Below are 27,990 nucleotides of genomic sequence, written 5' to 3' on the forward strand. Positions count from 1 at the left end.
TTTTCCTGCTTTGTAAAGCCAAGTATTTAGATACATAGAGCAAAGAGACTTTTGATGACCAGACCCAAACAAAAATAGAAATAGATTTATCACTGCATTAGACCTTCTGACAGGGGCAGTGGCAGAGATCAGCTGCCCATGCGTGCTCTCCCATCTATTTCCCTCCCACAGAAAAGTAGCTTTGGTGCATGACAGAGATAAATCTTTGAGTAGTCTTTTGCTGAAACCAGGGGTTTATGGGCTTGCCCTGGGAGGAGTAATTACCGTGCTACAGCTGCACCTGCTCTCTGTGCTGACACCCCCCCCCCCCCACTATGCCAAGCCTGCCTTAGTGTAAACATGATCATATGAGTGCTGTGTTTGCAAAGGCTACTGTGGGTGGAGAGGTTTGTTTTTTCTGGGAAAGTTACACAAGTTGAGCATATATTAAGCTTCACTGGTTGACGATAGTTTTTTTTCGGCTTCATCTTGAGGAACCCGGGAGAAAGAAATTCCTTGGACAAATTAAAAATAAAAAGAATTCTAGTCATTAACTTCTCCACTTATAAATTCATTGTATTCATCCCCATTTCTTAAAGGTTTGCACTTAGAAAACTTCAGCTGATCAAACTGAAAAGAAAAATAACTGTTTATTCTATTTATTAGTGATAGGCATCTTCAGAAGTTATTTTTAATAAACGAAGAAATGAATGCCTGTTGAAAACTGGTCACAGCTGTTTGAGCCCCGAATGCAACTAAAGAGCTGCCTTAAATCAGTGCTGCTGTCAGTGCCAAACAGCTACATTTTCAGCTTCTGCTTCAGTCCCACTGATTCTTTGTGATGAAACGTGCCGCTCCACTCAACTCCTTTTTCATCTATAAATTCTCCTTCACCTTCCAGCCTGTAACAGCATAAATCCAGTCTGTTAATGAAGAATGCAGTCTGTTTGTGGTAGCATGATGCGTGCACAAGCTCAGTAAAAAAATTACCAGGAACCAGAAACTTCCCAGTCTAGACTAAGTAACTGCCTTAACTTTCTTCCCTAAGTTTTGACTTAGAAGCTAGGAAGACTTACGAAGCACACAGGTTAGACAGCCAAACTACGTATTCCTTCTTTTGCAGAATTGTATTTACACCAACATCTTCCCAGCATGTAGCCTGTACGGGAATAGCATCATAGTCCTGGTCATGATTTGAGATCAGTGAGGATCAAGTCTTGTGAAGTTTATCCTGACTTTCATTAGGGGCATCCTAAAGGTGTGTGCCTGTATGCAGCCATTTACTGGGTGGTATTATTGCTGAAAAAAATGACCTGCTCTTACTCTTTCCCCATCACTCTAAGTGGTGTTATGACAAAGTGCAGGGATTTACAGCCTCCTGTGGGAAAAAAATGTAACTGCTGTGTGATTTCACTTCTCACAAGGCATCTATCTCTGCTGATCTTTGAAAGCTGTGATCAAGCTCATAATTATACCTGAAAACTGCTACAAAGAAGAAATGTCTATGTACCAATATCCCTTGCAAATGAGGAAAAAATAACCTTTAAAACCAATTATTGGAGATTTGTTCCCCTTAAAAAAATAAAGCCACCTAGCAGTCAAAGCTAGTTGCCATGGTGCTGCCTATATCATTCTCCCAGAAAAACTGCAGTGATCTGGTGAACTGACACCTATCTTGTGCGAGTAGGTGGAAACCAGCAGACCTGAAACTTGGCTAAACAGCCTGCGTTAGGCTGTCAGGGTGCAGCATGTATTAATAATCACAAATCAGTGTCAAACAAGAAAAAGTTTTGATTCCCTGGGGAAAATGGCAGTGTATGTAAAGATGGGGTATCTGCTGCAGAGCAGGGTGTGTCTACATCAGCATTTTAATTTAGATCACAAGTTTGAATCAGCATCAGCTCTTTTGCTGTACAGATCAGATACTAGTGACAAGCACTGTGCTGGCACTTCTGTGTTGGGCTGTATTTTTCCCATGAGAAAGAACAGAGGCATTACCCTGACATTCTTGAGAGAAGATGCCTGTAAAGCCACATATGTGATCTCTTGATGAATACCCTCACCAAAGTGATGGTTATTTACAGTTCTAGTCCTCACGCAGAGGTCAGATGGCATTTAATGTGACAGCAAAGACAGAAGCTCTTGAGCAGATTTTAACATGCCACTGTAATAGTGGCATCCTTTAATTGAACTAGATGTGTTCTGAAGCATTGAAACAAGTGTCTTTTTCCTCAGATAATAGTTTGAGATTATGATTATTGACAGGTTTTCATTTTGTATCCAGCTACATTTTGCGAATGTGTATTGAATTTGGTGTCTGGTCATTTAAAAACAGAATTGGCCATGCTTCTAGTACTGCTGCTGTGGGCTATTCATCAGGGCAAGACAGGGCCATTTTCTGATGAAAGACTAGCTATTACCAACACATACACCTTTTAGACTTTCTTCAGATGTGAGACTAGGGAGGTACTTAAAAAAAATAAACCTAAATTAAACCTAGCAAACTTGACAGAGAGGTCATTTAATGAGAATAAACAGGAACGCCCTGATGTCATTTTTTACAGTTCATCTTCTCATTAGATCTGCCTTGTAGATTATAAAGTGGGTATCAGCTTTTTGTTTTAGGAGAAGGCAGTATCTTCACAATTCAAAACACACATACACTCTTATTCAAGAGAAATGAACTCAGCTGCTGCTTTATATGAGCAGCCCTAAAACTTTTTATTCTGAGTGACAAAAATAAACCTCCAGATTTTCCCATCTCTCTGGAATTTGTACTTTATCTCAAAAGTAAGTAAACAAAAAACTTCACAAGCAGCTATCAGCACAAATCAGCACTGTATTTCTTTGAGTCTACAGGCAGACAGTTTGAAACAGTAACTCTCTATTAGATCTGAACTGTTCTGTTCCTCTGAACTGTGTGCAAGCCCAAAGACTTGGTAACAAAATAAAAGGTGGGTGGATGGGATAACCATCTTGAAAACTTCCGACCGGGAAAAAAATCATCGACTTCTGACTGATCTCATGAAAAGCCTACTACTGGGATCACTGCACTCAGAGACCAGTGCAAATTTCCTGGTACCAAAAGAAGTCTACTCCCATGCTGGGTCAATTTTAACTGGACTTTAAACCTTACAATTTGAAACTAATGGAAGAGACTATGTGACTCTTCAATTTTAGACCTACTTGTTTTCTCTGAATGGTCCAATGTACTTTGCTCCATTTGGAAATGTGTAGGTTCCTACTCCATGAAACATGTTGTCTTTGAACTCGCCTTCATAAACTGCCCCGGAAGGATGTTCAAACCTTCCCATACCATTCATCTGCATTTAATGAGAGATGGAGGATAAAGAAAAGGGTTAATGTTTATGTTTACAGTATTACTTCCTTTCATTACAATATTATTTCAGATAACTGAAACCTGAGTCTGCTGTCATATTCAGGTAAATGGAGAGGACAGTGACTATTCTTTCAAACTTAGTTCCTGCTTCTACAAGGACTTCAGATAGAGCTTAGAAGTTTCTGCCCAACCCAAGTGCCCAATAAAGCCTTCCTCTGATGGGAATTTCACAGGATCTTGAGAATCTATGCAGCCAGGGAACTGCTGTCTCCTACCCTACAAAAAACTCATCTGCCCTGACAGCCTGAGGGGTTAATTAAATTTTCCAGAATTTCCTTCTGTGAATCAAGGCAGAGTAGGTCTTTCATTTGTTCACCCCAGGCCACTAAGCCATCCCTTGGGATTTAAATCCTTTACAGCGCATTTGTACCATAATCTTAACTGTTATTAATGCACAAACATTTTTGTAAGAGACTGAAAAGAAGGACAGGACACTGTTTCCTAATTTCAAACCCTTGTCTTTTTTCAGGGCTATGTCCTCTCCAACACCAACAGAGTTTCCTGTACCTGCTAACTAATTCCTGGAGAACCTAATGGCCAAGGGGTGCCAAACAACGGTGCATCTCTTAATGGGCCGGAGCTCCAGTTTCTTTCTGGGAGGTGCGAGTGCGGTGCGTGTGCAAATGCAGCAAGGCCCTGCCTAACCCCCCGTGCATGCCGCAGCCCACCCCAGCAGCGCTTTCGTGGAGGGTGTGCCGTGCTGGGGGCCCCCCCTCTGCGCTGCCCAGGGGCTTCGCCGGGGCCTGCCCGCCCGCAGGCACCACCGTATCTCACGGGGGCCTTCGGAGGCCGTGGGACATCCTGAGACCCCAAATGTCTGAATCCTCCAGGCAGAAGAAGCGCCTGTCGCGTCGATCTGCACCTCTTCTCCTCAGGCAAGGGCTTTCCTTTCCGTATGGTGCAGCAGGCTCCGCTCCCGGAGCCGAGGGCCTTTGCAGCGAAACAAAATCACCTTGTCATTTTTCCAGTTGCCGATGTAGGTGATCCCACCGGGGCTGGTGTGCACGCCGTGCCCGTTCCTCTTGAGCACGCCCTTGGTGCTCCTGGTGCACTCCCCCTCTGAAAAAAGGAAAGGAAAGGAAAAATGAGCACCTGAGCAGCAGTGACCGGCGCAGTTTCGCCTCAAAGCCATGCCTAGGCAGGCTGCGCAGCAGTGGGAGCGGGTGGCCGGCCCTCCCTACCGTACGTGTCCTTGTTGGGGAACACAAAAGACACTTTGAAAACCGCAGCACCTGGCAAAAGAGGGAAACAGCGGTGTCACTTTTCTACAGCGTTGTCCTCACGCTGGTGCTTGGGCCTTTTTGCACCGCGTGAGGCAACGCCGCCTTGCCGCTGGGGATCATTTACAGTGAAGCTCCCCCACCTTCCCTAAGGCACAGCACGCATGAATATAGACACATAGGGGCAAACATAGGAGCAGGACCCAGCTCCATCCCAGCTCCTGATTTTCCTGTTTAATTAATGTCCGGGGGGGATGGGGGGGGGGTGTTGTTACCGGCCATGGTTGCTAGGCGGAAGTGTCTGCGGTTGCTAGGGAGCCCGGCGGCCCGGAAGGGGAAGGCGGGCACTTCCGGGTCAGCCGGCGCGGTGCGAGCCGGCCCGAGAGGTAGGGGCGGCGGGGAGGGAGGAAGAGGGGGCCGTGGCCGGGGGGAATGGGGGGGGGGGGGTCCCCGGGGGGGCGGGGCAGGGTGCCCCAGCGCGGACAGCGATGCCGTGCCTGCCGCGGCTCCGTGCGCGGGGGAGGGAGACGCAGCCCCCCTGGAGTCCCAGGGCTGGACAGCATCGCTGCTAGGCTCAGTCTTTCCTCCGAGGCCGTGCGCTTTTTGCTTAGAAAAACCGTGAGGAAAAACAGGATCCGTTTTGGTTTTTAAAGCCGCCGAACTTGTTTAGCAGTGTTGTGGAAGAATGTGCTTTACTTCAGGTGTGTGCAAATGTGAGAACATGTAGGTGGTTAACTGCAGTCTGAGAGGGGATCCCTTCTTATCATATGGAAAAACAAAGTAACGTATACAAGACCCTTGTGACATGCTAAATCATCCTCCTAATGGGGGGGCATTTTTTTCTTCCTCAGCAAGAGAACATGAGTTCAGCAGGGAAGAGAAGAGGAAAGCCCAACAGAGGAGGAGGAAGAGCGAGAGGAGGAGGAGGAAAAGGAAGAGGAGGAGGAGGGAGAGGAGGAGGCAGCAGCTATTCAAACAAGTCTCAACTTGGTGGAAATAGGAAATGTTCAACAAGAATTTGGGATGATGGGGATGATTTTTGTCTCTTCGAGGAACCAAGGCTGGAGTCCAGGTCCTTCCATTAATTTGGGAGTATTTGCTGCAGAGGTGTTTGGGATATTTTGGGGCTGCTTTTTGGTCATCTTTGAATGTGCAGAAGTGCAAAGGGATTCTTAAATTTTTGAGCTAAAGCTGTTGCAGTATAATACTACTTTTACATGTCTGTTCTAATTAGTGTTGTTAACCATCTTTTTAGCTGTGAAAGGGTTTTGGGTTTTTGCTTTTTTTAAGATTTGAACCTCTCTGTTAATTTTCTCCCTTGTCTGAAAAGTAATTACAGAACATCTTTGATCAGAACACACAAATAAACACAGGATAATCATTTTTGTGTGTTACAAAGCAGAAATTGGACCACACAAAATAAGCAATTTTGAGTAAATTTGTTATCTTGAATGCCCTGTAGCCAGTCAAGCCCAGAAATACTTGGTTGTACTGTAGTCTGACCACACCTTTACCTAGTAAAACATTTATTAACTCACTATGAACTTGGCATGGGAAGAAATGCATATATGCATGTGCATAGATGACAGAAGAGTGTTATTTGGTTTTCTTGTTCTGAAATACAGGGCTGGATCCTAAAGTTCAGTCAACATCATTTCAGCCAGGCAAATGAAAGTCATTGTTTTGTTTTATTTTTATTTTAATTTGTAGATCGAGTGCCCCTGCCAGAAGAGGAGGGCAAACAAGACAGAGAGCTGAAGCCAGAATGCCTCTGCAGACCATACACATGACATCGGAGAACCAGAGAAGAGTGAAAGAACTTCTTCGAGAGCTTCAAGGGCAGGAGCTGGCACCTGAATCAGAGTTAGTTTAAATAGCGGCGCTACTTCCAGCTCTTCTAGATGAGCATGCTGTTAGAAATTAAAACAGTGTTCTTTTTTCCCTTAACTTTTAATTTGATCTCCGATCCTCTGGTTTTTGAGTCTGCTTTTGTTTCCTGTACAGTATTAACTCAGGGAAAGGGGCAGTAGAATTCTCCATTTGCATGAATAGCACAGTTTTTTTGTCTAATCAGCAATATAGTTCTGTTTTATTTTAAAATTTAGTAACTTTTTTTTTTTTTTTATCAGAGTAGCTGGTTCTGGTGAAGATGATGATGAACCTGATTACCTTGATGATGAGCAGTGTTGGTCAACGGATCAAGAAGTTTCTGACATAACTCCAAGGTCTTCTGCTGAACCAGCTGAACACAGAATTGTGGAAAGTGAGGTGTCTCCGTTTGCTGTGCATAAACTGTCCAGGTGATGCTTTTCACAGTGCATAGTTTGTATCCTGAAGGGGTAAATCACTCTAGGTTTGATACTATGAGCCCTTGGTGCCCAGAATTCCTCCTGACTCCAGGGAAGTTGTGTATGCAGAACTACTAGGATTGTATCTCCTCATTTTTTTAATCTTCAGCTAGATGAACTTAAAATAATGGTTTTATGAAAAGAAATCATTCTAGCCTGTTTTCAGTGAAGATTTCAATTCTTTCTCCAAGAAAATGAAACAGATATTGTGAAAGCTCAGGCAGCATTGCTGAGTGATTTATGTTTCTTGCAGGTAGGTATAACTTCAAAAACTTGAAAGCTTTCTTAATCCTTTTTGCTCAGATATGAGCATTTATTAATTTTTTTTGTTAGAGAGCACTTGCTGTGTGAGAAGACTCAGCTTTTTCTGAAGAGTTGAGTTTACGGGTGCAACTGGGAAATCTAATCCCTATAGCTCTTATATGGTACATTCAGAGGTGTGAGACAGTTGCCATGTAACCTAATCTGTCACCTTCTAAACAACAGGCTGGCACTTACAGAAAGTAAAACCTGCTGCCTGCCATGGTCGTTTAAAATAGCGTAAACATTGGGGTTCTTGCAATAGGTAGTATCTCATGGTATACATTGTCCTTAGTGTAAGCCTATCAAACAGATCTATGATTATTTTGCTTCGTACAAGTCTCTCTCTCACCTGTTGTTGCGTTTGCTCTGTTTTGTTGCAGGTATGGTTTCGACAAGGAGCATTGTAGGACGGTGCTGAGATCCTGCAACGGTAATATTGGGGCATCACTGGAGTATTTGCTGTTGCAGTGCTTTGCAGAAAGATACGGAGAGAAGATGCAGGTTTCTGCAGCAGCTGCTCAGGCCGGTCGAGAAGAATGCTTAGACCAGAGACAAGAAGAGGCTTTTGTCCTCCGGTCAATCTATGGAGAAAAATTTGTAGAAAGAATTCAAAACCGAGTTTGGACTTTTGGTTTGGAACTGGAGTACCTAACAAACAGGCTCAGCAAATCTAATCAAAAGGGTAGCTCTACTAGAGACACAACAAAGCAGACTTCACAAGAAGTATGTAAATTTTATCTCCAAGGAGGCTGCAGGTTTGGTTCAAAATGCAGATTCAGACATGAAGTTCCTCCAAATCACCCCCTAAGACCAGCCAAGAGCTGTGTAGATGATGCTCATCTCAGACCTAACAGTGATGACTCTCCCATGTATGAACTTGAAATAAGATTTCCCGAAGAAAACAAGTATCCGCTCCAGGCACCTCTTGTGGCGTTTTATTCCACCAATGAGAATCTACCTCTTGCTTGTCGTTTGCACATTGCTGAATTCCTCTTTGGAAAAGCCTTGATAGCCGCGGAGTCTAGCGAACCAGTGGTGTACGCGTTAGTGACCTGCTTAGAAGACGAATCTGAAATAAGCCAGTTGCTTAAAAATACTCACCACAAGTACAGTGTTCCTCCTCTGTCCCTGCCGGCAACGCCTGCAGTAAGGCTGCGTACGGATAGTTCGCCTGGTTCGAATGAGGTGTCGGAAGGTACACCGGATTTCCCTCTAGTGCTTCGGGGCAGAGAGCAGCCAAGAGGTTAAAAAAAAGAGACAGCACAGAGCACAATTCAGGCATCTGTTCCAAATCTATTCCTGTCGGTTATGGTCATGCAGCGAGCCAGATCCTTAATCTGTGCCTCGGGAAGTCCCTTCCTTAACAGAAGTGCAGCAGAGAGGTTTTCTGCTTGCAAGACCTGAGTGAAAGGAGTGCAGAGTTAATGAGTTTTGGTTTGTGGAGTGAATGAGGCCTGTTTCCACACAGTCGCTAAAAACTGAGAGAGGGAGTGTGAGTTCACCAAAATACTACAGACTTACATTTGGAAGGGATTGGAGAAGGTTGTCTACAAGCTTTGGTACTTCTGCTATTCACCAGTTCTGAAACATCTAGAAACTTAAAAAATTCCTAGCCTCTGCCCTAAATTAATTGTGTAAAGGTGGAGTAAATGTTTCAAGTGGGTCTAGAATGTGTTCCATGGTGTCACCTCTTTTTCGCATGCACATGCAACTGGGTTAATTTCACAGGGGGAAGAGTTGGGACCCCCTGTCATTTATGGCAGGGTGACAGCAACTACGTGGCAGAGATGACCTCCTAGCTCTCACCTCTAAAGCTGTCTTACCTAAGGCAAATGTTATTAAAGAGAGTTTGCAAGAATAATTGCATCATGTTTTAGAGCACCTAAATGGTGACAACCTAATTTTTTTGATTATAGTAAAACAGCTCTTTTTTAAAAAAAAAAAAAAAAACATCTCCACAGAAGGATAGTTTTGTTCCAGAAATTGAAATTGAATAGAGGCTTCAAATAATCTTCTTTATGTTATAAAATATCTTCTTGTTTTGATAAATACAGCCTCAAAACTTTTTAGGGCTGACTTGTTGTGTGAGAAAATCCCACTTAAACTGGTAGGAAGTAGGCACCGAAGTACCTGGTCCAGTTTCAGCCTAGGTTTAAAAGTACTTCCTAGTGGCCTAAAAATGTTATGGTGTAGTTCTAATTCATTTAAGCTGGCACTGCCATCACAGTCTTGTGCTGCATTCAAGTGGTTGTGTGGTGGACTGGACAGAGAAGCTGAGGTAGACGAAAAACATTCAGGAAGGGGGAGGGTTTTTCTGTTTGTTTGGGGTGGTTTTTTGGTTTGGTTTGGTTTTGTTTTCCAGCCAAACCAGTTCCTTAGTCTGGTTCACCATGTGGCCACCCAAACCATGGTGCTGCAGAGCACAGAGCTGATGCAGGGGTAGTAAAGAGTGGGTTGGAGTTGGAGAAGTGGTGGCTTGTTTGACAGGGTCAGGACAGGTTTCCTGGTACTGTTGAGCTAAATGCATGTCAAAAACGGTCCTGCACATCCCCAGCTCTAATCTAGCAAGATTCTCTATTGAGAATGGTCCTGGACCATGTGGCTCTTTGATTTTTCTACAGTGCTGAGGTCAGTCCTGTTCTTCAGTAATACAAATAACTAACTGCATTCTCTGTCTTAAGTCTCTATAGTGTCAGAGTCTCAGGAGGAAGAGGAGATAGCAGAAGAGGAGGAGGAAGATGAGCCTGAACAAGTCATTGTGGAGAATGAGAGTTATGTAAACCTCAAGAAAAAGCTTTCCAGAAAGTATGATATGCAGGCAAAGTCTCTGTATAATGAAAATGTCAAAATCTGCAAGCAATTTCGGCTGAAAAAGGTACAATATACAGAAAAGAGTATCTGGTTTCACGCTTGCTTCAGAAAAAAATATATTTGAACAACAGACTGTCTGTCAGAACAGTTCTGTTCCACTCCAGTGGTGTTCTTACTGCCAAGCTGCTTGTCTTCCAGTAGTTCAGCAAACAATGCTTCTAACATCTGCCAACTGTTATACGCTTCCCCCTGGTAAAGAATGAAATATGCAGTGCAAGATCTTGTTTTGGAAGAGTTACAGGCTAGTTTGATTTTTTAAATTAGTCTGTTGCAAACAAAATGCATCTTGTTCTAGATGCGGGAGCCACTAGCGCATGGGACAGGTGACTCCGCTGTTTTTGAGCAACCTGCAGGGAATCTTGGTCTCTCGCGAAGCTGAGTTTTATTACTGTCGGAGAGTTAGAAGAACAAAATTAACTGCAGTTTTTATCTGGGAGCTTTCATCCGAGTGTCACGTTAGATATTTTGATAGGAGATTGCTCACACTGCTTCTTGCTAAGATATATCAGATACCTCTAAGAATGACAGCAGCTATAGTTCTGCAGCAAGATGCGTTAAGGATGCATTAGGCATCTTAAAGAGATCTTGCAAATCTTGGATGAGTTCAGACTAAAAATAAATGCCAGATTTTACCAGTATAATTGAGTACAGGAGCAACTTACTAGGGGAATGTGGCAAATCATTGAAATTCACTTGAAGTTCAGTTGGCTTTTCAGAAAATATCCTTTTGCTCTACTTTATAGACAAGCTTGATTCAAGAAAAACATTCTGTAGGTTATTTTATGCAGGAAGTCATACTAAGGCCAAAAGGACCTTTTACAACATCTAAAATCAATGAACTTAGGGCAGGACTAACCACGGATACCAACTTTTCTTAACTATTTTTATGCGTCAGTCTTCTAGGCACTTCCAGTCCATGTTGCAAGAAAGACAGAAGCTCCCTGCGTGGCAAGAAAGAGAAACCATTCTTGATTTGCTGAATAGTCACCAAGTTCTTGTTGTGAGCGGCATGACAGGGTAAGGGTGTGATTTGCCATGTAGAGTTTATATATCAGGCTGTACACAGAGGAATGTGCAATATAACCATGTCCTGAAAAGATTAGGGTCATGGTCTGTTAACGACCAGTGAAAGCAATCCTGGATGAAGCTTGTGTGCAGTGTGGCACTAAGGAAGCAAAGCAAATTTCAAGTGGGATCAGGTCATCTTAATTTATGTGGATAGAAGGTTTGGGGTTTTTTTGTTTGTACTGATCCCTGTTTTTGTCATGCAGATGTGGGAAAACCACTCAGATTCCTCAGTTTATTTTGGATGCTTCATTACAAGGTTCTCCAAACAGAGTTGCAAACATCATCTGTACTCAGCCTCGCCGGATCTCTGCCATTTCTGTGGCTGAACGTGTAGCCAAAGAAAGAACAGAAAGGATCGGGGTCACTGTTGGATATCAGATCCGACTAGAAAGTGTAAAGGTGTGTATGGTTTGTTTGTTGGTTTTCATTTAGTTAGTTATTAAAATGTGTTTTGTGCTTATTCAGCATGCAGAATCTCTGTCCTATATCATCATATCCATCATATAGTGAGATCAGCAAGTCCGTATTGCCCCTCTATTTTATCTCATCCCAACTTGCACAGTCAACTTTGCAGCACGAGAGCACAATACTGTGTTGTGGTGGTGTTTGGCTCTCTGCTGAGACAGTGGATGAAGGGTCTGAGAGTATTAGTAACGCTTCTCTCTTCTGGAAGGTTGCACAAGGCATTTCCATTTGACTCCAAGTAGAGACTGAACTGTACAGCTTCAGTCAGCCAGAAGGGGGGGTTGAATTTCAGCTGCTGTCCTGGAAGTGAAGTTTTATCTGTGTTCCAGCTGATTGCTTTTTCCAAGGAAAGTGCTTAAAAAAAAAAGATTCACTGAATCATTCCAGGGACAGAGAGCTGAGTTACCACACAGCCGCTTCCATAGAAAAAGCTTAGTCCATATTTTTTGTTTACCCCTTATAGTGATGCCCCTGGGTAAGGAACAGATGCTCTGAGTGTTGATCAAGACTGATATGGAAAGAAAAATATTCAGCACTGTCTCCAGCAAGAATTGTTTGTTCCCTTTCTGTCAAAGCTGGTGCTCAGCTGGAACTGAATGTTTTACAGCAACACATAGTCTCTTTGCACTATGTTAAATTGCACAAAGTCCATCTGAATGCTTTGTGCTTTTGTCTTGTTAACTTTATGTATCAATATGTATCATACAGTGATATGACTGTATTAGTAACTGTATTATTGACACTTGATACGTTCAAGTCCTCAGCTACCAGACTGTTGTACTGCACTACTGGTGTTCTGCTGAGAAGGCTGGAAGGAGATCTGACTTTGCAGGGGGTCACACATGTTATTGTGGATGAAGTTCATGAAAGAACAGAAGAAAGGTAACTAAACCTTGAAACTGTAAGCAAAATGAAGAGACGCAGTCAGCAGCACTGAGGTGACTAAGATGCAGATAACTGAAGTCAGACTTGATGATCCCATGGCAGTAATCTGTATGTGGGGTGATGGAAGGAGTTAGGTTTTAGGTGCTTGTCTTTGGACAATAGGGAGTTGTGTTGCTGAAATTTGCAAAGAAAGCACATCTCTCAAATATTCTGTGCTCATCTCATTGCAGTTGCATTGAAAAGAGATTTAACATGGGGCATACGGGTTAAGAAGTAACTTTTTAACCCCAATTATTTGGTCCTGATGATGATATTCCTCCCCTATTTCAGCCCTCACCAAATACCCTAATTCTTCACAAACCCTTTTGGGAACTGTTTGTCCTGACACAGATTTCAGTAGAGCACCTGCAAAGGACAAGTGCTCACTTCATTTTCCAGTCTAGATTTTACCAGTTCTACACATTCCTCATCCTGTGCTGCTCCAGCCTCCTGCAGTTGTATCCCACTTACCTGCTGATGCCAGGCAAACAACAATGTCTGTCACTCTCTCTGTAAATGAGTGCTACAAGAAGCCCTTTTCTTGGATGTTCTCCTTCTGGAACACTGAAATGCAGTGGATTTTGAGGAGGCTTTGACTGTGACCTGTCATTCTACAGCTTGGATTATATTTTGGCTTTATAAAAGCGCTCATATGTCTTCAGGATTCTTCCTCCTCCTGGTCTAAAATCACTTCAAGCCAATCTGCTAGGCATGGCACAAAAGCTATTAGTATGTGGGGGAGATACAGTGAACTAGGAAAAGTGGGTAAGTGTGAATAACTCCTTCCAGTGGGGAAGGAGCAAAAAGGATTCATCTGTTGCTTTGAGTTAATTTGTTATCTACTACTCTTCTGTTGTCATTAATGTTAGTGTAACTAATTTACAGGGTAGTTGGAGCTTTTTGTTGTTTAAATAAAGTTGCCAAGTAATCTTGACACTCTAGTAAGGGACAGCCAAAAAATAAGTGGATTAGCGTGCGTTTATTTACTGCATTATTAGCTGCCAGCCATTCTGCGAAGCTCATGCTATTGATGTAATAGTATAGCTGTGCTATTGGGAAACACACGAAAGTGGACAGAATGGGGAGACAGAAGAGACTCTGAAAGTTAACACTGAAGAAATTCAAATGTCCTTTGCTTGTTTTCTTCAGTGACTTCTTGCTGCTGGTTTTGAAGGATATAATGTTTCAGAGACCAGACCTGCGCATTATACTAATGAGTGCCACCTTGAATGCAGAGCTTTTTTCTCAGTACTTTCACTCCTGCCCAATTATTAACATACCAGGTGAAAAAAAAAGTTATTTTTCATTATCTGTCACATTCATTGTTTTAGAGGTTTGGTTTCAGTTTTACTGCTTGTGAAATTTTTCTCTATTCCTGTGTAAGTTACAGTGGTAAATGGGGAATAGATGTCTCTAACTCAAGCTACAAACAAGGGCTAATTTGCAAAGGGGCAAGATGAGGATTTGTGTGAGAGCTATGATTCCAGGGACTTGGAAAGAAAGACTAATGAGCTTCATTGGAAAGGAGATGTGGAAATGCAGCCTTTTTGATGTTCTCTGTATACCAGCAGAATTTTCTTCCCCAAAAGCCAAAATGGCAAGAAATGTATGACACAGTTCTCTGAGCTAGTTTCACCACAACCGAAAACTCTCCTCTATCCTTGTGAACAAGGAGCAGTGAGAGGATCTAGTTGAATGTGTACATATTTAGCCAAATGTACCTTTTAAACTGCTCTGTCATTGCATGGAGCATCACAGAAACACTTAGTCTGATGGATATGTTCCCAAAAGTGTGTCAGGCCTTCTCTGACAAGGCAAGTGCACATTACCAAACCATTCTAGGAAAACATCCACTGCTTTTCTAGACAGAAGCTGTGTGGAAGACTGCAATATATATCTCAGAGTTCAGTGTTCCCTTTTAGGTCACAGAGGTGGGTTAGGGATCAAAGCTGTGAAACCAGGGTATGGAGTGATACCGCTTCTTGTTTTATACCTCTTCCTGCGTGTTGTGTGGCATGTCAGTTTATTATTTTTGCATTTCTCTTTAGGCCGAACGTTTCCTGTGGATCAGTTTTTTCTGGAAGATGTGATTGCAATGACAAGGTATGAAAGTGCCCAGCATGCTCAGATGTATTTGGTGTTTGAAGTTGTACTGCTGACTTTGAGACTGCACTAGTTCTGTGTGTGAATTTAAAAGTGAAATCCTCTCAAATCACCCCTACCACCTGCAGTCTTAGAGCTCTGTTAAAGCACTGAATCTGAAGCATACTGCATAGGGTCTAGGGCCCCAGTCCCAAAAGAAATGTGAAGATAGATTTCATCATGGAAGGTGAAAAATACAGGATACCAAACAAATGCTTTTACATAAGCTTTACCTCCCAGCAGAAAGTGAGACAAAGATCCTTGTTATCAATTATAGTTACTGGAGAGTCCGAGCAGCTCAGATATTCCAGATAGTAAACGGATCAGTCACTGTAATTTGCTTGTAGACAGTTGCTCTCAGCTGTTCATTGAACTGTTAGGATCAAGCTGGCAGTCCTAGTCTTTCTCACCACAGCTTTTAAAAGACTAACATCCCAGGAAGGCAGGACATCTCTCTCTCTGCCAGCCAGCCACCAGAGTTGGCTCTCAATTTCAGCACCGGTGACCTTTTTTTAGTGAGAGAGAGAGTTGCACTGTGGGTGACAAGACTTCCTTGAGCATCGGTCCATTCCAGAACTACCTTACCCCAAAGTTAGAGCTGCCACCGGGAAAAAGAACCTGCTTTGTCATGGCTTTCCCCCAGTAAAACTGAATTCATTTCAGAAGTACTGCTTTCGCTGTCTTTGGGGTGGAGGGTAGAGCAGCAGCATGAAGTGAAATAAGAGCAAAGTAAAATTCCTAGTCTCTTTACTGTCTGTGGTTTTGCAAACCCCTTGATATGAGTCTGACAGGAACTTAGTATAAATGCTTTTGATACGCTATCTCTGTAGCTCATTACTGGGAGGAAACTGTTAGGCTTCTTTCCACCCCACTTGAATGCTCTCCTGCCCTTCAGGTATGTTTTGGAGGACAGCAGTCCCTACAGACGCAAGACAAAGCAAGAAAACAAACTGAATGGAAGACACAAAAGAACTGCATTTGAAGAAGTAGAGGAGGATCTGAGACGTGCTGGCCTCCTGGGAGAGGCTGAGACAGCTATCAGGGATTCAGACCCAGACCAAAAATTAACTCTAAAACAGCTCCTGGCACGATATAAAGGTGAGCTCTCTCTTAAATGTAGGAAGCTGGCATATTACATCTGCCAGCCAGTATGGTGTGCTAGCATATAATATTGTACATTTAATGCACGTACATCATTCAGAGTTTTGTGGTTGTCAAGCAGGTCACTACTTTCTAGATGAGATCAGAAGTCTCCTGCCAACTTAAAAATTAAAAAAAAAGGGGGGGAACTCATTGTTCTCTTAAACTGGAACAAGCATCTTGTCTGCAAACAGTTTTTAGCATCTGAAGAGGGACAGTTTTCAGCTTTTATCCATTTCCATCCTGTTTCAGATGCCTTGTTGACTTCTACTTTCTTCTCTGTACCTGTTCTCGCTGGGGCAGCTTTACATAGAGCACAGTGTTCCTCTGCCCACATCAGGGAGGTCATTTCAGCATCACAAGCCTTTCGTGAGAAATTTAGTCATTCTCTGAACAGCTTAATAGGGCAGGCAGACCTTTCCATTAACTACCCGCTCTCTCAACATCAAAGTCCTGCCTGTGCTTAGCCCAGAAGAGTTCCTCCCTGCACACCCTCATGGTAAGCTCCCCAGTGGTAACGAGTGAGAGACTTTGCTTAAAAGCCTCAGGTGCCAGCTAGAAGGTGAACATCTCAGGTTCTGAAGGTGACCTGTAAAGGTGGTAACGCATGATCAGCCCTGTCTTTTCATTATGGTCCTTTCACGGTGATACTGAAATAGCCAAAGGAAAATGTATTTCCTAGAAGAGTAAGGAGATCTGCGTGTCTGCTCTCGATATGGTGTAAGAAATGTTGGAAGGGAGAAGAGCAAGCTTGAGGAGGGAGTCCTGGAGGTATCTGTCAGTGGCCATGAGAACGCTTTCAGCTCCTCTTACCACTAGTGTGTGTACATGCCATTCTGCTGGGAGGTGAATCCTGGTGTAGGCTCTGTACTGGGTAGGTGTGAGCCCTGGTAAGGCATGCCAAAGGAAGGGGAGAGCTGGAGTAGGGGAAAGAACGGAATGGGGGAAGAGGTGCCTTGAGCTACTTACCAGGCTGTTTGGACCAAGGTGTGGTTGCCTGAGTAGCCAGACTGTGGCTCGGTGTATCCAGCACATGCTTTTTACGAGAGATGGACTTACTGTGTGTTTGATTTATTTTGTCCCCAGGAGTTAACAAAACAGTGTTGAAAACAATGTCTGTCATGGACTTGGACAAAGTTAATCTGGAATTAATTGAAGCCTTGCTGGAGTGGATAGTCGCTGGCAGACATTCATATCCCCCAGGTAACTTCACTGTCTTTGAAAGATAAACAAAAGTAGATTCATGGGGGCTGTGGGCTTGAGCAGACAGCATTGAGCACCAAGCTAAAGTTTTGAATGATAAATTTCCATAGTTACCGACTATTACTGAAAAAATAAGGTTCTATCTGAGCAACAAAGCCTCTGGTTTGCATGGGATGCAGACGATGAGAGAATTGTCTGCTTCTCTGGAAAGCCTTTGGTGAAGGACTGTTACAGCCTGTGTGCTTTTTGTTCAAAAATTGCAAAACAGAGCTGCAGTTTTGACAAGGGCCTTCTGCACATTAATAAAATATCATGCTAAATACTTTCTGTCTTTTCTGAGTGAATTTTTTTATCCATGTATCTAGGTGCTGTGTTGATATTTTTGCCTGGTCTAGCAGAAATCAAGATGCTTTATGAGCAGCTCCAGTCTAATGCTCTTTTCAATAACAGACACAGCACGAGGTAAGGCAGAAAAGCTCCAAAACTATCAGTCTTTACCCAAAAATTAAGAGTAGCTTCCTGCACATTGCCTGCCTTTATTCAGGGACAAATTAAGGTTATTGAATGTGTGAGACAGCTTGTGATAGGAAGATCTTGACCCCATTCAGGGTAATTCTTGTTCTCCTACTGTGTTATTGGATTGCTCTGGTTTTTGGTTTTTGTTTTTTTTCACTGAGGGAAAAGTGTCATATTTTGTGACCAGTTTAGTAGTTGTTCTCAAAGACTCTAATGTTCTCCACTTTGTGCTCTGTGTGATCCAGTGGACTGTTGAAAACTTCACCTCAGCCCCTGTTCTGTTTCAGAAGCTCTGCAGAGACATGTTTAGTTGATGTTGTAGCTTTTGCCTTCAGCCCTAAGATTGTTGCATGGAGACATAAATGGATCTTCTTGACTAAATATTGCTTACATGGATGCCCTTGGCAAGGTTGACCGGAGTGATCCCTTCTAGTCTGGCATTATAAGGGGGATCCCCCGGACTCTTCAACAGAGACAGAATTCTAGCTCATCTTGACTCTGAGACCTGTCCCGTCTGAAAACTTCTCCACCTTCCCCTAGAACATGTCTTACACCTAATAGGGCAGAGAGGTTTGCTATTTTTACATTCCTTTGAATGTCTATAGGCAATGTCTAGTACTTCTTGGGCAAATGTGTGTGTGGACAGACTGTTACCAGGAGGGAAAAGGCCGATGATGCTCAGCACGCTGTCTTATTTTCCTTCCAGGTGCGTTGTTTATCCGCTTCATTCTTCACTGTCTAGTGAAGAACAACAGTTTGTGTTCCTCAAGCCTCCTGTAGGAGTTATCAAAATAATCATCTCTACAAACATTGCAGAAACGTCTGTCACCATCGATGATGTGGTCTATGTGATTGATTCTGGGAAGATGAAAGAGAAAAGGTACTGGTATTGCTCAGGGCTTTTTAATCTTGGAAACCACTCTATGACTTGAGCTGCAAATTTTCATTTTCCAACGAGCTGGGAAAAAGACGTAGGAGCTGGATATGCAGAAAGCTACTGTGAAGTGGGGAAGCCCATCTGGACCAGTTCCCAAATCCCATGGCAGGGGTGGGAATTGTGTCCATTCAGAAGGTGGCAGCATCTGTCTGCTTGAGCTGTGGTGTGTTCACTCTGCACTTGTGGACCCAAGCTTTTTCTTGCTCTCCTGTAGATACGACCCAAGCAAAGGAATGGAAAGTCTGGAAGACACATTTGTGTCCAGGGCCAATGCTTTGCAAAGGAAAGGGCGAGCAGGCCGTGTAGCCTCAGGAGTCTGCTTTCATCTTTTCAGCAGCCATCACTATAACCATCAGCTTATAAAAGAGCAGCTACCAGAAATACAAAGAGTGCCCCTGGAGCAGCTTTGTCTGAGGTGAGCTGTTGTTCCTGTGTTGCCTTAAAGAGCCAGTTTCTCCACTGCAGGGAGTAACCTGCACTGCCATTACCAAGGCTTTGCCTTCCTTCGGGAGTTTTCTGACATCATGAAACCAACAAACTTGCTCTGGAGTCTTAAGGTGCTGCTGATTGATTGCTTTGATCTTGCTATCAACTTGCCACTGCGTCCAGAGCCCCTTCCAATGGCACCCTTCTCCAGTTCTCCCCGTCCTCCTTCCTGTGCCTTAGTTCCCAGCTGGCACTAGGAAAAAGGCATGTTTGTCCTCACATGAAGAGGCAGTTGCATTCCTGTTCTCCAGATCCACTGCAGATGTTTGCTTTTTACACTGTAAACTCTCCCTTGGTGTTTGTGCGCAGCGTAGTGCAGTAAAGCCACAAATTGGATCAAGCACCGCCATCGTGTCAATACTAAATAAAAAGGCCTTCTTTCCCTGCCTCGCTCTGTGCACCGCTTCATACAAAAAGGAGGGAAAAAACAACACAATTTATTATGGTAAAGACATCAGTAAAAACCCAGTGCGCTAAATGGGAATGTGTTTTTACTGACTTTGTGAGGTTGGATGAGGTAAAAACTCCCTACATTTGTTTCACGTTGCTTCCTGATTTGAATTATGCCTTACAGGCCCTCTTCTAGAGAGCATATTCTTAGGAGCATGTTTCCTGGCTTTTTGATAAAAGCTTGATGTTTTGACCAGTGTATTGAACTTTTTTTTCTTCCCCCTTAAGAATTAAAATTCTGGAGATGTTTTCTGCACAGAGTCTTCACTCTGTCTTATCACGGTTAATTGAGCCCCCGAGAACTGAGTCTTTGCGGGCATCAAAGCTGCGACTACAAGACTTGGGAGCGTTAACTTCGGATGAAAAGCTCACCCCCTTGGGATATCACTTGGCTTCGCTGCCTGTTGATGTCAGGATTGGCAAGCTCATGTTGTTTGGCACCATCTTCCGCTGCCTGGATCCTGCACTAACTATAGCAGCCAGTCTGGCCTTCAAGTCGCCTTTTGTAAGTATTCTGAACCGTAGCTCAGTGTTGCGCTTTGAAAGTGGTGTGTTTCCATTCAGCAGGGAACGTTGTTGTAGTTTGCAGCGTACCACACTTGAATATTTTGAATCTCCTTTTTAGCCTAGATTGTTTACATGTTAATGCAGCCCCCGGGGAAAAAAGTCCAGTTATAAGCGGATACCCAAAACCACGCCAACAGTGACAACAATGTGAGTTATATTATGAGTGAACAGTAGAGATGATGTAGATATTATTTTTAGTTCTAACTTGGTTAAGGAGCACAGCCAGTATATTTTGTCCAAGTTCACTGTCAAAATTGCAAATCAGTGTTTTTCATCTTTTGTCCACTATTTGACAGTTTGACACTATTCCACACGCAGTTCGGAACAATTATGGGACGGTGATAATTATGAAGATGACGTGTCTGAGCTGCGAATGCACGGTTCAGTTTTGATCTCAGTTTGTGTCTTCACTTTCACTTTGGCTTTTTGAATCAGCTGCAGTACTTACTGGTGCTCCTACTTCTGTGCAATGTACAGACTTGTATGAAAAATTAGACTTTCTTGCCAGTGAAGTTTTGATTGCTATAGTTAGCTTATATTGGGGATAGTTGTGAAAGAGATGGAAGTGGATTGCTCTGGTTATTAAATTGCATTTTTTTTTCCCCATGTACTTGTTAGGCATTTTCTGCAGCCTTGTAACTTTAAGTGCTGCTATGTGAGGATATAGAATAGCTTGATTTAAGCCCAGCTTCTTGAATGTCCTGAGCTGCTGACACTTTCTCAGACCCAAGTGGATTTTAGACTTGCCCTGCTCTTCCCTGTTATGTGCCTTCTCACTGGAGCTTCATTAACTTCTTAAGTCTTCTTAACGGTATTTTTCACAGATCTTGGACTTCAGCAGCTGTAGAGAGGTCTGCCCTAAAGGAGGTATTTTCTGTGAGCTGGTCACTCACAAATTTACCTTTGGAGCTCTTGCTGTTACGAGACAGGGCGATGGGCTTAGGTGCTCCGCTGTTGACTAGGCACTTTGGATGCCTCCCTACTCTGTTATCCATGGCGAGAATTTGCAGACTGACCTGTGAGCTGCTGGCTGAATACCAGAGTTTGTGTGCCGGGCAGATCTCGGGATGCGTTGCCTGAGCTGGGAGGAAAAAGAGCCTTAATCTCTTGCTGCCTGTCTAGGTGTCACCATGGGATAAAAGGGAAGAAGCAAACAAAAAGAAGTTGGAGTTTGCAGTAGGAAACAGTGACTATCTGGCTCTTCTTCAGGCCTATAAGGTAAGCTAAAAATCAGGAGCCTCCATCAGAGGTTTGTGATGTGCTGAAATGCAAGCTGTTATATTTTATTAAAGTTTTTCTGGTTTGGTTTTTTTCCTCCTCTTAATTAGGGCTGGCGTTTAAGTACCAAAGAGGGCTCTCAGGCAAGCTACAGCTATTGCAGGGAGAACTTTTTATCAGGAAGAGTTCTTCAGGTAAGTCAGCTTTGTAGCTTTGCACAGGAACTGGTTGAAGTACCAAGGCAGAGTCCTTGTACCTAAAATGAGCAGCCTGTTAAGTCTTTTCCTTCACTGTGGCACGTTCTGCAGCTCTTTGTCTGTTTGTAGGAAATTGCCAGTCTGAAAAGGCAGTTCACAGAACTGCTTTCTGATATTGGGTTTGTGAAGGAAGGATTAAGAGCCAGGGATATTGAGAAGAAGTGTTGCCAAGGAGATGGCGTGTTGGATGCCACAGGAGAAGAGGTAATTTGCTACGTGTCAGTGCTCTGAACAGATGCTGCAGTTTTTGACTTGGCCTGAGCGCTAGCTGTTTTCTCTTAGCCTGTTGGGCTTCCAGCCACAACCTGGCCTTGTTATCTCACATTAGCACCTCTTGCCTGTTTTGTTCTTCTGCCCGGTGCATCGTAGTGCAGGTTGAGAGACTTGAGGCTGGGGCTTTTATGCCCTTGGTTCGATACAGCAGGATGTGCAGTTTCCACTTTACATATTCACTGCAGCTGTGAACTCGTGACCTGTGCTGAATCTTAGTGCAGACTAGGCATTTAGTGCAGACCTTATTTTGGGGACACAGCTGCATTACAGAGCAGTGAAGTATTTCAGCATTGGCCAAAAATCCTCAGAAAGCAGTGCCTGCTGAGCCAGAGACCTCTCAGTGCTGCATGACGAGGTGATACAGCTTTGGCAGTTGCAGAGACTCGCTGTGCAGACTTAGGACAGGCTCTGCTTTTTTTCCCTCAGGGGCAAGGCACTTTGCAGCCAAGCATTAGCGAGCAATTAGGTTAGGCACTAACTGCAGCAAGATAATTGGTGGCCAATTTGCTCCAGCCTAAAAGTGGGGGCGCGCAGCAGTGCAGCTAAAACAGGAAACGGTGTTCAGCAGTTAAATCATTTCAGCAACAGGGCTTTGCCTTCTGGGTTACCTGTAGAATACCTAATATATGCATTAATTTCACAGGCAAATTCGAATGCAGAGAACATCAAGCTGATCTCAGCTATGTTGTGTGCTGCACTGTATCCCAATGTTGTCCAGGTAAAAGACTGCTTTTTCATTTTTCCCTTCTTTTGCATAGCACATCCACACTGCTGGCTTTGAATCTGGTCTGATTGTGGCACATTTTTTTCCCATTTTGATCCTGAGCCTGGTTTATCTTTGAGTTGACAAAGCTTTCTGCTTACAATGTTAGGGCGGTGCAGCTGAACTCCAGTTTGCTTTGTTTGATACTGCTGTCGCTCCTACAGGTTTGCTTTTAGTGCCACACAGATGCCAGCAGCAAATAAAACAAAAACTTAAGTTAAAAAAAAAAAAAGCTGAATGCAACTTTCTGGTACAGTGGATTTATAACTGTATTTATCTTATCATATAGGTGAAAACGCCAGAGGGCAAATACCAAAAGACTAGTACAGGAGCAGTCAAAATGCAACCAAAAGCAGAAGAGCTGAAATTTGTTACCAAAAATGATGGTTATGTTCACATTCACCCTTCCTCTGTGAATTATCAGGTCAGATTCCTTTTTTCTGCAAAGCACACTGTTTTTTGTAACAAGAATCACCTTTGCTTAAGCAGTTGAGATTACAGTGAGGATCCCTATTGATGTTAAAATTAAGTAAGTAAATAAAGCAACTCCTTGACTAATCAATCCTGCTGTCAGGATTGTAGATAGCGGCTGTGGGTGTGTCTCAGAGGTAAGAGTGTCCTCTCAGGCACACAGTTAAACTCCAGCTTATGGAATAGAATTAGTAGAGGCAGTAGCCTCCCAGTTGGCGTTTTCTTACAGCTGCATCTGCAGTGTTACACACAAAAATGTTGCAGTTAAAATACTCCCCAACCTTTCCCTCACACTGACTGAGATTGCACAAATAGGGGGAGTAGCCTTCATGTACCCCCTTCATGTAAGGGGTAGCAGATGTCCTGACCCCCACAAGACTTGGTCTCTTCAGCTGAAATATTATTTACTGGTAAATAATTCATGGCTTTGTTTCTTCATGTGACCTCAATGTAGTTAATTTCCTTTTTAGCGTGATAGTTAATTTTTAGATGATAGGTCATCTCTTTCTACCGTGGATGGCAGGTACGTGTTCCTTATAGCTAACCGCAGCCCTTTGGGCGCTGCCGTTCCAGACTAGGCACTTCGAGAGTCCCTACCTGGTGTACCACGAGAAGATCAAGACCAGCCGCGTGTTCATTCGAGACTGCAGCATGGTGTCAGTGTACCCGCTGGTCCTCCTCGGGGGCGGGCAGGTTCACATGCAGCTGCAGAAGGGAGAATTTGTCATTTCCCTCGATGATGGATGGATACGATTTGTGGCTGCCTCACATCAGGTAACGAAAAGAAGCAATAATCCTGGGAGTGGGTGAGATCTGTGCTTGTGTTGAGGACGCAGGCGGTGAGCCTTAAACACTTGTCTCTGTCTTACTGTGTGCGTTCATTAGGTGGCCGAGCTGGTGAAAGAGCTACGCTGTGAACTGGACCAGCTGCTGCAGGATAAAATAAAGAATCCCAGCATGGACTTATGCATGTGCCCCCGTGGATCGCGGATCATTGGCATGATTGTAAAGCTTGTGACCACGCAGTAACGTGAGAACACCTTTCTATAAAGATGCTGTTTGCTACTGCCCAAGAACAGACTGAGTAACATCAGTGTCTTTGTATAGTCAAAACATGGCACTGATCCTCTAGAAGACAAAGTTGGCAACGATGACTCACTTTTTTTTTTTTTTTTTTTAATTTAAACCTTTGACTATTTGCAGAGAACTTACTGGTTGAAAAGACGGTATGTCACAGTACAAACTGGGAAATGGGAAAATGGAAAATCTTACAGGAGGAATAGAAACCTCCAAGCAAGAAAATGAAGTGTTTGTTGATGAAGTTAAATGCTGGCAATATGTTTTCTGGTCACAAAAAAATACCTGCTACATAGCTGTTGCTTGTAATAGTAATGGCTGGAGGCAGCATGTTGCTTAGTAAGCTGCTCCCAAACTGGTCTAAACTCACTCCTGGTTTTTTTGGCCACAGCTTCACTGAGAGAGTCTATGTTGGCTGAGCAGGAATTGACTTGCTTAAGGATCAAAAGCCTTTAAGAAGGTGGAAGCCTTTTTGCTCTTGTCAAGAGGTTCTGGATTGGATTTACAGAACCCCTTCTAGCAAAGAAAGACTACGACAGTTTGGTTCAGTTAGCTGGAGTAATTTGTTGGCTCGGCACAGACTGCTTCCAGTTCAATGGTAAGACTGCAGGAGAGGGTGGACACTGCCTCTGAAAGACCTGCTTTTCAGGCCCCCTGAACTGTGCAAAGAGCAGAACAGCTGAGAGGGACTGCTGTGGCCTAACAAAAATGGATCCTCAGGTAGACAGTTACTGCTTGCTGTTAAACTATTCCGATGAGAGGTAGTCTTCCTGCCACCCCATACAACTGAAAGGAATCCAAGGTTTTTAAAGTTTTATTGGTTTTTTTGGTTTTTTGTTTTTTTAAGCCAAACTCCTGCTCTGGGGAGCAGACAGATGGGGAAGCATGTGGAGAATGCTGCAGTAATGATGAGCTATTACCTCTTCCCTTCTACACTGCATAATTATAGCTGCTCTGCTTGGAATAACAGCAATTGCAAATAATAGTAAGTGCCTTAAGTGAAATAACTTTGACTACTGTCATCTGAAATAGTAAAATCACAGTAAACAGGAAGTGTCTGTACCAACAAACCTGCCTAGAAATAGCCCTCAAGCAGAGGGAGGCAGATCTTTTCAAGACTAGTTTGCTTTTTCAGAAATGCAGTCAAGTGGTTATAGAAACCATTACACAGACACAGACAGACAGACAGACACACTCACACCCTTGCATAAGGAAGTAAAAGAGAAACGAGTACTGAGACTGAAATGCTGGCACACTAGGATGTTCTCTGCAGGTATGTTGAACTACAAAAGGCTGAACTTTCCCAGTATCTGTTTAAAATTACAGGAAGAACAGGTTAGTGCTAGCACCCTATTCCTGTAATTGCATGTCTATCTGCAATAAATGTTTTGTAGTAGATGCCGGCTCTTGGTTTTCTGGGGGTTAGTGAAGAGCTGTGAGGCCTGGTAACACTGGGGGACTGTTAAAGCACTTTGGAGGACTGTGCTGTGTGTTTTCAGACAAAGCCCACAGCCCTTGGCTCTGTGCTAAGTGACACGTTGTTAGACCCGGCACCGCATCCGTGTATGACAGGCAGTCACTCTGGTAAGGATGAGCATGTACTCGGTATTTGCTTTCAGGTAGGCTGTGGAGACAAATAGGGACAGGTTCCATCATTTGCTGCCAAGTTTCATATACTTTCAAAACTGCTGCCCTCTTTCTTGAGTGAGAGGCCTCTGGCATCAGGGAGGGCTGGGTTTTGGCTGGAAAGGCTCTAGGCAGTGCATGCTAAATGCTCCACTACATTTTTCTTCTATTTGAGCCATCCCAAAGAAGTGAAGGTGAGGACAGGGGCAGCAGCTTATGTGATAGGGTATAATTAGAAGCATCTAAGGAGCAGGAGGAAGGACTTGTTCTAGCACCTTGCTTTGGTAGCAGTGTATATTAAGTCTGGGAAGGGAAACAAAGTCCATCCATACAATGAAAAGATGACTGATGCTGAGCCAGGTACACAGCATTACAGGATGCCACCCCTGTCCTGCCCCTGCTTTATAGATCACCTGGGCTAAACCAACCTTTAAGAGAGTTTTTATGTAATCATTTCCCATCCTCCTCTAACAGACAGGCTGGCTTCTATGCTTTCTTGTGTATGTACTTGCGTGCTTTCACAGGCTTAAGAGCTGTGTTTTTTTAGATTTACTTACCTCCTCTAGCAGTCAGTCTCTGCATGCATGTGGCTGTATGGCAGCCAAGCAGACCATTCGTGTAGTGGCCTCTACACTATGATTTATTTCATTTTAGGCACTGCCTCGGTGCCAAGTTACAGGGAACTAGTGACTACTCTTACATGATGATCTCAGTTTGTGCTTTTTATACTTTACACAGATCTAAAGTACAGATAGATGAAATGCATTAAAGCTGTATTTATCCCTCAGGTATATTTTTATACAGGTAACTGTATGCAAACCTTTAAATCAGTGCCAGTCTCTAGACAGGGCAGCACCATACAGCTTCCCCTCCATTCCCTGCTACCCTTACAGTCAAGGCTTAAAATACTACAAAGCAATTGTGAATAGCTGTGAGCAACTGAGCAGGGGAAAAAGCCAGTCAAACCTGCCAGGTGGGTGATCAGGAGGAAAAGAGCTAGAGCCTAGCCACATGCTCCCAGCTAGTACAGACTGCTAAGCAGTGCTACCTAAGCCTTCCTCAATGCAGCTGGAGCTACCTTTGAATATTCCCAGGCAAGTCTTTAACAGGAGGACATGAACCACCTTAAATACAGAAGACCAGCACTGTACCTAGGGGCAGAAATTGGATGCATTAACAACTGCAGTTCTGTCTTCCCATAATTTTCAGGGAGAGCACCCCCATAGCAGGCAGGAGGGCCAGTACTCACAACAGCTGAAGACATTGGCTACTTCTCTGATCAGCTTAACAGGACCTGCAAGAAGCCCGCTCTTCCTAGCTGTGCTGTCAGCCTCCCTCATGTTCCTGGCCATAGAGCATGCAACTGCAGGGCCTGCTACCCAGCTCTCCCCACTACTAAGGAGTGGAAAGACTGAAAAAGAAAGGTACCATGAAACTAGCTTTAGTTTGCAGGTTTATTGTGGAATCAGCTTGCCTTAGCAGTACAGAAAGGAAAAAAGGGGACCCCAAAACAAACCAACCCTCAGGCTTCTAAGCACTGTTGCATGGCATACTTTCACCATCTATGCTGTAAACTGCAAGGCAGACAGCCAGTAAATACCCACACAAGAATGGTTAAGTAACAGCTTTGGGTATTTCTGCTAATACTGTTGTTTCCAGCTCCCTCTTTTCTGCAGCTTCTAACCAACTAAAACTTACAGCTATAACCAAACAGTAATTGCAGTATTAGCAAGGAAAGCCAGTTATCCTACTAAGCACCAATGCACTAAGATGTACCAATATGGGGAAGAAAGGAGAGAGGAGGGACACAAAGCTAGGAAAGTGCTGGTTAGTGTACAGGAAGCCTGCCTTCATCAAGTCTTAGCTGAGGTCTAATTATTCTTCTTGTAATAGCTGGACTACTTCTGAAATAATGAACAAAGTCCCTCTGAAAACTTTGGGTTTCACCCTCAGGTGCATCCCCAGTCATTATGCTTTCTTCCATTTTGGGTACTCTATCACTATTTCAGAGGCATGGTTTGCCAGTTTGTTTTAAGCCTCCAAACACATTAGCATCAACCTAAGAAAATTAAGGCTTTTAAATCAAAAGTTTCTGGCAATCTGATCCCTTCACTGAAGCTCTAAAAAAATATTTACTTTAGCAGTTTACATTCCAGAAGTATTCCAAACACTTCCAGTTGAAGCTCACTGGTCCTTTAATCAATGGGGAAGACAGACCAGAGTTCACACATACCTAACTTTTTGCCATTTGCATTTGTTAATGCCCTCTAAAGACAGAGGTCAAAG

At 43.5% G+C, this 27,990-nt stretch overlaps 2 protein-coding genes across 5 annotated transcripts; one reads left to right on the top strand and one right to left on the bottom strand.

The window, feature by feature from the left end:
• Window positions 1-610: 610 nt before the first annotated feature.
• MORN2 (MORN repeat containing 2) lies at window positions 611-4,948 on the bottom strand. 3 transcript variants are annotated; one of them, XM_064510092.1, is made up of 5 exons: window positions 4,875-4,942; window positions 4,561-4,611; window positions 4,332-4,438; window positions 3,166-3,302; window positions 611-881 (listed from the first exon to the last, which is right to left on the bottom strand). In XM_064510092.1, the coding sequence occupies exons 1-5, from the start codon at window positions 4,879-4,881 to the stop codon at window positions 779-781; spliced, it is 405 nt and encodes a 134-aa protein (XP_064366162.1). In that variant the 5' UTR covers window positions 4,882-4,942; the 3' UTR covers window positions 611-778. The 3 variants fall into 3 exon arrangements, with proteins under 3 accessions (XP_064366162.1, XP_025966245.2, XP_025966246.1); XM_026110460.2 differs by lacking the exon at window positions 4,875-4,942 and adding an exon at window positions 4,743-4,840; XM_026110461.2 differs by lacking the exon at window positions 4,561-4,611 and having other exon boundaries at window positions 4,875-4,948.
• On the top strand, window positions 4,915-27,952 carry DHX57 (DExH-box helicase 57). 2 transcript variants are annotated; one of them, XM_026110451.2, is made up of 24 exons: window positions 4,915-4,985; window positions 5,451-5,671; window positions 6,310-6,462; window positions 6,729-6,899; window positions 7,631-8,445; window positions 9,932-10,125; window positions 11,017-11,138; window positions 11,393-11,588; window positions 12,412-12,536; window positions 13,728-13,861; window positions 14,627-14,681; window positions 15,616-15,818; window positions 16,947-17,063; window positions 17,429-17,525; window positions 18,286-18,459; window positions 18,731-18,931; window positions 19,681-19,957; window positions 21,142-21,237; window positions 21,348-21,431; window positions 21,564-21,698; window positions 22,411-22,485; window positions 22,820-22,954; window positions 23,575-23,775; window positions 23,887-27,952. In XM_026110451.2, the coding sequence occupies exons 2-24, from the start codon at window positions 5,460-5,462 to the stop codon at window positions 24,028-24,030; spliced, it is 4,116 nt and encodes a 1,371-aa protein (XP_025966236.2). In that variant the 5' UTR covers window positions 4,915-4,985; window positions 5,451-5,459; the 3' UTR covers window positions 24,031-27,952. The 2 variants fall into 2 exon arrangements, with proteins under 2 accessions (XP_025966236.2, XP_064366157.1); XM_064510087.1 differs by lacking the exon at window positions 4,915-4,985 and adding an exon at window positions 5,135-5,300 and having other exon boundaries at window positions 7,631-8,493.
• Window positions 27,953-27,990: the final 38 nt, after the last annotated feature.

The sequence above is a fragment of the Dromaius novaehollandiae genome, chromosome 3 (genome assembly GCF_036370855.1).
Source record: "Dromaius novaehollandiae isolate bDroNov1 chromosome 3, bDroNov1.hap1, whole genome shotgun sequence".
Taxonomy (NCBI): domain Eukaryota; kingdom Metazoa; phylum Chordata; class Aves; order Casuariiformes; family Dromaiidae; genus Dromaius; species Dromaius novaehollandiae.